This window comes from Ictidomys tridecemlineatus, chromosome 2 (genome assembly GCF_052094955.1).
Source record: "Ictidomys tridecemlineatus isolate mIctTri1 chromosome 2, mIctTri1.hap1, whole genome shotgun sequence".
NCBI classification, from domain to species: domain Eukaryota; kingdom Metazoa; phylum Chordata; class Mammalia; order Rodentia; family Sciuridae; genus Ictidomys; species Ictidomys tridecemlineatus.
The window spans coordinates 117,547,915-117,557,507 of NC_135478.1; the positions used below are offsets into that span (position 1 = coordinate 117,547,915).

At 53.5% G+C, this 9,593-nt stretch overlaps 1 protein-coding gene across 1 annotated transcript; it reads left to right on the forward strand.

The window, feature by feature from the left end:
• The first annotated feature begins 653 nt into the window (after positions 1 to 653).
• On the forward strand, positions 654 to 7,366 carry Cryba4 (crystallin beta A4). The gene is made up of 5 exons (XM_005336030.4): positions 654 to 974; positions 2,078 to 2,196; positions 3,803 to 3,944; positions 5,434 to 5,576; positions 7,033 to 7,366. Exons 1-5 carry the CDS (start codon positions 936 to 938, stop codon positions 7,178 to 7,180), a joined length of 591 nt encoding a protein of 196 aa, XP_005336087.2. The 5' UTR covers positions 654 to 935; the 3' UTR covers positions 7,181 to 7,366.
• The last annotated feature ends 2,227 nt before the right edge of the window (positions 7,367 to 9,593 follow it).

The window sequence follows — 9,593 nt, forward strand, 5'->3', positions numbered from 1 at the left end:
CAGCTCTACGTTCCCACCTTTGTACGCCAGCTCTTCATGCCCCTCTTTCCATCTGACCCTGTGGGAATCCTCTCCACGCTTCCCAGAATGCCACCTCCAACATGCAGCCTGCCCTGATTGCTCCACTGGAAGTCCAACACGGACGGGAAGGGGAAAGGAGCAGACGTCCATCGATGCTTACGGGGCACCGAGCAAGAAGGTGCGCAGCCTCACGGCCCCCAGATGGAGTTTATTTCCATCCTATTTTATAGGTACAACAGGAGGGGAAATGACCTACTCAAGGTCACACAGCTGGCCACGCTTTAGGGCTCCTCGGCCAGTTGTTCGGACTCCCGCCCCGCTGGGGGCCCCCGTGGGGCTGATTCAGGCAGACCTGGCACCTCCCCTTCCCCATGCCCGTCTCTGGGGGAGGTGACCTGATCTGTCCCCTCCCAGCTGAACCCAGAGCTGCTGACACCTCTCACTGGGGCTGTGGCCAGCGCTGGCTTTTGTGTCGAGGGCTCACTTGCTGAGTCGGGGCTTTGTCCCCCGGGGGCCCTCTCTCCCCTCCCTGCCTATAAGAGCTGGACCTCGGCTGGTCCCGGTTCTGACATGTTCTCTGGGCCCATCTCGGTAAGTCCCCGTTGGAGAAGGGGTGGGATCAGGGGTCCTGGCGAGCCCCTGGGAGGTGGGGAGCCCAGGTCCCCCACCCTGTGTCATCCCAAGTGCCGTCCTCTTCCTGACCGAGAAAGGGTGCCCCAAACGCCCAGACGGGCTCCCGCGACCCTCACTAAGAACACGGTGATGCCCGCCCGAGGCTCCCACCCGCTGGCCACCACAGAGACTTTCCCACAGTGAGCAGATGAGAGGCGCGGAGCAGGGCTCCCAGGCGGCGGGACCCAGGGGGTGAGGGCGCGTGGTCACCCTGTTCTTCTCCTGCCCAGGAAGGGGGCAGCATGGCCCTGCAGTGCACCAAGTCGGCGGGACACTGGAAGGTAGGGAGGGGGCCCGGGCCAGGGTGGGAGGACACAGGTGAAGCCCCAGTCCCTGGGCCCCCCCCCCCCGTTCCTAGCTCACTGAGCCCCCACCTCACTTGGGGGAGGGGTCTGAATGCCCATCTCACAGAGGACACCACCAAGGCTCAGAGAACAGGACCCGCAAGGTCACGCAGAGAGACTGAACGTGAACTTGGGTCATCTGGTTTCCAAACTTGAACCGCCACCGTCTTTGGCTGCCATTAGGGTCGTCACTGCCCACCGGATGAGGCAGCTTTGTGGGCCACCCATCATCTAAACATGTCCCTCTTGGGCACCAACTGAAAGCCAACATTACGTACCCAAAAATAGGTGGCCACTGTAAAAACGCAATAAAAATGTGCTTAATTTTTAGCTAAATACTGTTGCCTGAGAGACTACGGGCGACCTCTTTTTGGAGAGATAAAGAAAGAGATTAGTAGCTGGGCGCAGTTGGCACACCTGTCATCTCAGGGGCTCAGGAGGCTGAGGCAGGAGGATCTCGAGGTCAAAGCCAGCCTCAGCCATAGTGAGGCCCTGAGCAGCTCAGGGAGACCCTGTCTCTAAATAAAACACAGAACAGGGCTGGGGACGGGGCTCAGTGGCTGAGTGCCCCGAGTTCAATTTCTGGTACCAAAAGAAAAGAAAAGAAAAAAAAAAAAAAGATTAGAGAGCTGTGGGGAGGGGCGCGGGGGACATAGCCATAACAGCACTGAGACCTAGGCCACGCCATTTAGTCACCCGGTTTTCCATCCGGATTCCTTTGGTCTGTCTATGTTGAGGGGGAAGAAAAGCGCCATTTTAAGAATTTGGAGGTCCCTCATGAAAGTGCAGATTTGGAGAAGGTCTTGAGACGCTTCCACCGGGCAGAGGTCCCGGGTGCTAGACGGAAGCCCCTGTTCCCCGGGACCTGTGGTCTCAGGGCCCTCACCTCCCTTACGGGCCTGGCCCCGGAGGCCCTGGGGGGTCCCGGTTGCCAAAACCCCTTTCACCTGCTTTGCTGGACTCTGGGTCCTGGGCCGCCCCCAACACCCTGCTCCACAGGATTCTGACGTCCGCCCGTCTCCACCTTCTCTCTGGCACAGATGGTGGTGTGGGACGAGGAGGGCTTCCAGGGCCGGCGGCATGAGTTCACGGCCGAATGCCCCAGCGTGCTGGAGCTGGGTTTTGAGACCGTGAGATCCTTGAAAGTCCTGAGTGGAGCGTGAGTCTGCAGGGAGACTGAGTCGGGGTTAGGGTGGGGGAATCAAAAGGGACCTAGAGGGGGGAGCTGGGACTTTTACATGTTGTCAGCCTTGTCTTCCCAGGCTCTAACTGTACCTGTGTCCTCCAGTGTAGTGCTGAGGAGGGTGCAGGGGTGCCGTGTAAGGTTGTGCAAGTTGTGCACGGCCCAACTACAGGGCATCCATTAAGGGAGTCAATGCCCACTGGATGAGCCAACTTTGTGAGACACCACCCTTAGAAATGAATGTTGAGTCTAGAAATGTCCCTCTTGGGCATAAATGGAAAGCCAACACCACTTATCAAAAATAGGCAGCAGCTATAAAAATACAGTGAAAAGTGTTACTAATTTTAAACTAAATACTACTGCCTGAAAGACTGCGTGTGATCTCTTTTCAGAGAGATAAAGACACTAGTGAGCGGGAGGAGGGGCGGACACAGCAATAACATACTGAGACTTTGTAGACCAGCATCATTTAGTAGTCTTTCTGCTACCGGGAAGTTCTACATCTGCACTGTCCAAGTTCAGGGTCACCGGCCACATGTGACCACTCGGGATTTCAAAGGTGGATACTGTAGCAAAATGTGGTGGTGCATGCTTATAATCCCCGCGGCTCAGGAGGCTGAGGCAGGAGGATGGAGAATTCAAAGCCAGCCTCATCAAAGTGAGGCCCTAAGCAACTCAGTGAGACCCTGTCTCTAAACAAAACATAGAATGGGGCTGGGGAAGGGGCTCAGTGGTCGAGTGTCCCTGAGTTCAATCCCTGGTGCCCCCCACCCCCCGGGTGCCTCTCTGGGTTGGGGTCACCTTTGGAAGCCGTCACTTAGGCTGAGCCCTTGGGTGCTTGCTGGGACGAGGCTCCCACCTGCTGGCTGAATTATTTTATTTTAGTTAATTTCATTTATTGAATTCAAATTTAATCAGCTGCCTGCTGCCAGTGGCTATCATAGTGGCTAGAAGGTTCTAGAGGGTTGGAAAGTGCCCTGGAAGGAGAACAAGGTCTGGTATGTGAGTCCCTTAAAGCTATGCCTGTGAGTGACACCTGAGGTCACCTGGGGCCATTTGTGTCTTAGCTTCTGCTTCCTGCAAATGGGGAAATGGAGCCCTGGTGGCTGAGGCCAGGAACCCGGCAGGTCCACCCCTTTATCTTCTATGCAGACAGGAGGCCCAGGTGCACCGGTGTCACAAAACTGAAGGGGCCACATGGCAGGCCACTAGGGCAGCGGCACCTGGTAGCTGAGGAGCCACTCCACGCGCAGAGACGGGGGTGGTGGAGAGAGGCCCTCCTGGCCAGGTCCCGCAGGGTCACAGGAATCCTGCTGAGGCCCCGCAGCCTGTGGTCAGCCTTGCACATTCCCAGAGCCCCTTGCGCGGAGCCGTCCCCCTCCCCGCGGGACACACGGCCAGTGGGTGGCCGCTGGTGTTCGGGCGGAGCGGTCCCCTGGTGGGCACTGAGCTGGGCGTGGTGGGGGTCTCGCAGCGACCCAGCCCCTGCTCCGCCACCGCCGCAGCCCCTCCCCGAGGGGAGCCACCCCAACTGTGTCCAGGCACTGGACTTCAGGGTGGCCCTCCCTCCGTGTGCCCGCAGGTGGGTGGGCTTTGAGCACGCCGGCTTCCAGGGGCAGCAGTACGTGCTGGAGCGCGGCGAGTACCCGGGCTGGGACGCCTGGAGCGGCAACACGGCCTACCCCGCCGAGAGGCTCACCTCCTTCCGGCCCGTGGCCTGCGCTGTGAGTCCTCCCCTCAGGGCCCCGGAGGCTTGGGCCTTTCCAGGGGACGCTGGGCATCAGCCACCGTGGGAGTCAGGTTGCCTGACGTGGGCCGTCTCTTTCCTCTCTGACCCTCAGTTTCTTCTTCTTGAAACGAGGTACCCGTCCCCATATCCTGGGGAACGTGGACACAGACCCCGCCAGCTACTGTCCACTTACAGCAGTTTTGGTTAGGATGTCAGCACCTGTGGACCCCTGTCCCTCTCTTCATGACTGGGGGCTCTGGCAGAAGGTGGATGCAGGGAGGCAGGTCCCGATGGGGAGGAGGGGTGCCCTTCTGACTTTATATTTTACCTCCCTTATGGGGTACGGGTGGATGTGGGCACCTTTACTCCATTTTACAGATGAGAAAAACTGAGGCTCAGAAAGGTATGTTTTATTTTATTTTCACCTTCTTTATTATTCATAATTCAGGGGGGGAAACCTGATATGTTAGAATAAGAAAGTAAGTTGCAGATAATTATACCTCTGAGACAGGAGCTGCTTCACAGTACAGGGGATGCTTTCTGTTCTGATTGGTGATTGACAGATGACATCATGGCTATTCTTGTACCCATCCCTATATCTGTGTCTACCTATATCATCAATGTGTAGTTAGGTACACGTATTTTTGTCATATAAATGAAATTATAGGAGCTGGGGATGTGGTTCAGTGGTAAAGCATATGTTAGCATGTGGAGGCCCTGGGTTCCACACTCAGAACCACAAAAATAAAAAAAAAAAAAGAGTCATAATGAACTTCAGGTCTGTAGACCTGCTTTTTTTTCACTGGGCAAGCATATCACAATCACCCTTCTGGAAAGTTATATCTCATCTATGGTGTCATTTTCATGGCTCTCTAGTATTCCATGCTGTGGCTAAGAAGACCATTGGCTCCTTTGTTCTACAAATAACCAAGGTGCTGAGCATGTGCAGGGTCCTGTATCAGGCTGTCATGGGTCCAGTCCCTTGTTCCATGCTCATCACACCCTAATTCCATCTAGTCCTGAAAATGACCCTGAAAAGTAGGTGCGGTTGGTTGTGTTTCATAATTATGAAAATGAAGGCTCAGAAACACCATGTGACAGGTCTAAGCTCGCCATCTGGAAAGTGGCAGAGTCAAGACTGAAACTCAGAGAGGTTCTCGTCTTTTCTCTAACCCCAGGTGCAACACTCAGATTAACATCTGATCCCCTAATGTTGGACATTCAGATTGTTTTCCCCCCTTTTTTATGATGAACATTTTTTTCTATGATTTTTTTTTTGTGTGTGGAAATTTCTGGAAGGATAAATTCTGGCAGCGCAAATGGTGTATATCTTATAAGGTTCCTGGTGCCTGCTGCCTTGGTGCCCTTCCAAGGTTTGCTAAGAAGGCTGAGCTGGGAGACGGGGGCAGGCTGTGGTAAGGGCAGAGGCTCCAGGGTTTCTAGCCGGCTACCAGAAGGTCTGACCCTGTTCCCTGTGCCTCTAGAACCACCGCGACTCCAGGCTGACCATCTTCGAGCAAGAGAACTTCCTGGGCAGGAAAGGAGAGCTGAGTGATGACTATCCCTCCCTCCAGGCGATGGGCTGGGAAGGCAACGAAGTGGGCTCCTTCCATGTCCACTCTGGGGCGTAAGTGTGTCCAAGGCTCCTTGTAGCAGGGCAGAGAGAGGATGTTGGGAGGGGTGTGACACTTCCTGTGAAAACTGTGTGCTGGGGGCTGATGCACACTCCAGAGGAGAATACCGAGGTGCAGGAGGTATCAGGAAGGATGTATGGGATTTCAGATGATGGAAACCCAGACCAAACTTCTTTTGTGTGTGTGTGTGGGGGGGTACTGGGGATTGAACTCAGAGCACTCGACCACTGAACCACATCCCCAACCCTATAGACAGGGTCTCATTGAGTTGCTTAGGGCCTCCCTGTTGCTGAGGCTGGCTTTGAACTCACGATCCTCCTGCCTCAGCCTCCCGAGCAGCTGGGATGACAGGCATGTGCCACTGCACCAAGCTTCTTTAAACCCAAAGAATGTTCACTGGCCCCTGTAATTAGCTTCAGGCACTGCTGGAGGACGGAGCTGCCTTCTGGCTCCTGCTCTGCCTGTCTCTGAGTGGCTGTATTCTCTGATGAGTGCCTCCCAAGTAAAGGCAAAAGTGGCAGCTGGGTCCTTACGCATCAGCCCCAGGGAAAGAGAGGGTTCTTTTCTCAATGATACCATCGAAGTCCAGGAAAGACGCTCATTGGTCCAACTTAGGTCATGTGGTCCCTTCTGGACCAATCAAAATGCTTATAAGAATGGGATGCACTGATTGGCTAGGCTGGGTCACGTGCTCATCGCTGAGTTCGGCTCCATTTTCCCAGGTTGACTGCAAAAGCTCCCTGTGGTTCTTGAGTCTTGTTTGTGAGTCTCTTTCAGAGAGAAAAGCGGGGCTCAAAAGCAGACACCAACCCTTGTCCCGAATAACATAGGGATCAGCGAGTTGAAACATAGCCATTTTCTCTAAAGTGCCTCCTGGAAAGAGAGGAGGGATCAGGGCTTCTTCTTCACTCATTCATTTGCCGAGTATTGAAGGGGCTCCTCCTCTGTGCCAGGCGTTCGGCTGGGCCCTGGGGGACAGTGAGCCACACATGTCCCTAACCAGGAGCCTGCCTGCTGGCGGGGAAGCTGACATTTTACCAATGATCTTCAAATTATCAAATTACACGAATGCTTCGAAGACACAGTCAGGGACGGTGGCCTGATTCGGGACTGGGTCAGATGGCCCTGATGACGTAATGAATTATACTGGGACCTGAAGGGACACAAAACTGGGCCAGGCGAAGAATCGCGGGGAGGATGTTCCCGGCAGAAGAAACGGCACGATCAAGGGCCCAGTGCCGGGTGTGTGTGTGTGGTGTGTGTGTGTGTGTGTGTGTGTGTGTGTGTGGTGTGTGTGTGTGTGTGGTGTGTGTGTGTGTGTGTGTGTGTGTGTGTGTGTGTGGTGTGCGCGCCTGGCGCATCCAGGGCCATGAAGGCCGGGGACCGCTCCCATCCTCTCCTGACCAGGGTGGGTGCCTCTGTAGGGTGACCGTCTCTTTCCTTTTCTAGATGGGTTTGCTCTCAGTTTCCCGGATACCGAGGTTTCCAGTACGTGCTGGAGAGTGATCACCACTCGGGTGACTACAAGCATTTCCGGGAGTGGGGCTCCCACGCCCAGACCTTCCAGGTGCAGAGCATTCGCAGGATCCAGCAGTGAGCGAGCGCCCGGCGCGGAGGAGCGCATGCGCGCGTGTCTGTGATGGCCTAGCTCTGGTCGCTGCCACCGCCTCTGCTTCTGCCTCCCCTCGCAACCCCGCCAACCCGGCGCCGGTGTCCGCCAGTCCATGCACAGTCAGCACAGAAAACTCAAAGTAATAAAAAAAGGAAAGAAGGTCCGGTGTTAGCTGTGCTTGTCAGTTTTACTGATCTCAAAGAACCAAGTTTGAGCTTGATTCATTTTCTCAGTGATTGGTCTGTGCTTTTTTGTCTGTGCCTTTCTATTTTTTTTTAAATTTTGAGACAGGGTCTTGCTAAATTCCCAAGGCTGGCCTTGAAGTTGCCGACCTCCTGCCTCAGCCTCCCAGATAGCAGGGATTACAGGCATGCACCACCATGCCTGGCTACAGGAGTGTTATCTAAGTTCCAAATACTATTAGAATTTTCTAGATACTTTATTTTTATTTAATTTTTAAAATAGAGCTGGGGTTTGAACCTAGGGCCTTGTATCTACTGAGCTAAACCCCAGTCCTATTTTTGTTAACTTTAAACAAATCCACTGTGGTCGGAGAACATGTTCTATGAGGTCTCTCAGTCTTTCGAAATGTACTGAGACTTATTTTGTGACTGAGTAGGTGGTCTATCCTTATGGACTAAGAGGAGAGCTGGAACACCGTGTTCTCTTGTGAGTCAGTGTTCTGCCACTGCCAGTCAGGTCAAGTTGGTTGGCAGCGTCGGTTAGATTTTTCTAGATTTTTGCTTATTTTCTAAAGATTGCTCTTTGTCAATCATGCAGGGAGAGCCATTCATGTCTCTCACTAGGGTTGGGATTCATCTTCTTTACCATTGTCCATTTTTGCTACTTTTTCTTCAAGAATTTTGAAGCTCCCTTGTTAGGTGGACATTTATTGACGATGGCTATCTTCCCCACAGATCATTCCTACCGTGGTTTGCAAAGCCACACAGGCAGGAAGCCACCTGTCTCCCACATGGCAAAACCTCTAATGCCCCTTTTCTTTTCTTCTCTCCAGTTCTCTTACATAGACCATCTAGTAGTACTCACTTAACACCCTCGACCTTCTGAAGAAAGCCCCTAAAACAAAGAAAGTCCTGCTGGGTGCTATGATGTATGCCTGTAATCCCACAACTTGGGAGGCTGAGGCAGGAGGTTTGAAAGTTCAAGGCCAGCCTCAGCAATTGAGTGAGGCCCTAAGCAACTCAGTGAGACCCTGTCTCAAAATAAAAAAAAAAATAAAAAAAATAAAAAATAAAAAGGGCTGGGGATGTGCCTCAGTGGTTGAGCGCCCCTAGGTTCAATCCCTGGTACCAAGAAACAATAAAAACCAAGTCCTGGGCTGGGGTTGTAGCTCAGTGGTAGAGTGATTGCCTAGCATGGGTGAGGCACTGGGTTCGGTTCTCAGCACCACACTCAAATAAATAAATAAAGGTCCATCAACAACTAAAAAATATTATATATATATAAAACCCAACAAAAACCAAGTTCCATTTTGCTCACAGCCTGAGTAGAGAGTTTCTCTCGCCCTCTTTCTTCTCTGCCCACCCCCCTTTGTTCTTTGCTTTTTCTTTTTTATATGAATTATCTAAACCTGATTCTTTTTCCTGGATCCCTGGGGCCCCTCTTCCTCTGTCCCTAATCTGTTGAGAGGGACAGGAAAGGGTGGGGATCTGGAGAGTGCGCAGGACAAGATAACACGTGCAGGCTCAGGAAGGGAGGCGAGTGTCTAGAATACTCACACTCAGGAATTTATTTATTTATTTATTTATTTTATTTTATTTTTTAGTTCTCGGCAGACACAACATCTTTGTACGTGGTGCTGAGGGTTGGACCCGGGCCGCACGCATGCCACATCCCCAGCCCCACACTCAGGAATTTTTAAGCTGCCTGTCATCACCCCCTGCAGCCCTAGGTGGTCTTCTATAAAGAGGACTGTCCCCAGGGAGCCGTGCAGGAGATAAGACAGTGTGAGGACCCCGGGAGAAAGGGGCCATCTGGGAGCCCGGGACAGCGGCCTTTGCTCAGACCTTAGGATCTTAGGAGGAAGTCAGCTCCGAGGTTGGGGGGGGGGGAGGTTCAGGTGCGGGGGGGGGGGGGGGGGTGTCTGGGAAACCGTGGGAGATGGGACACACAGTCCTTTTCCTGGCTCAGTTTGTTGGGGCAGACAGACTGATGCAGGGAGACCACAGGACTGGACAGGGGGGATAAGGAGAGGGCGGGGGTGGGTACAGGCCCTCCTTGGTACTGGCCTCTGCTCAGAACCCCTTCTGGGACTTTCTGGGACTCAGTCCCTGGACACTGGGCCACCCTCCTGACACCTCCACAGGAGATCACTACAAGTCAACCAGAACCCATCCCAAACTGCACTTTTGGAATGCACCAGGCTGGGGGCCTGGAG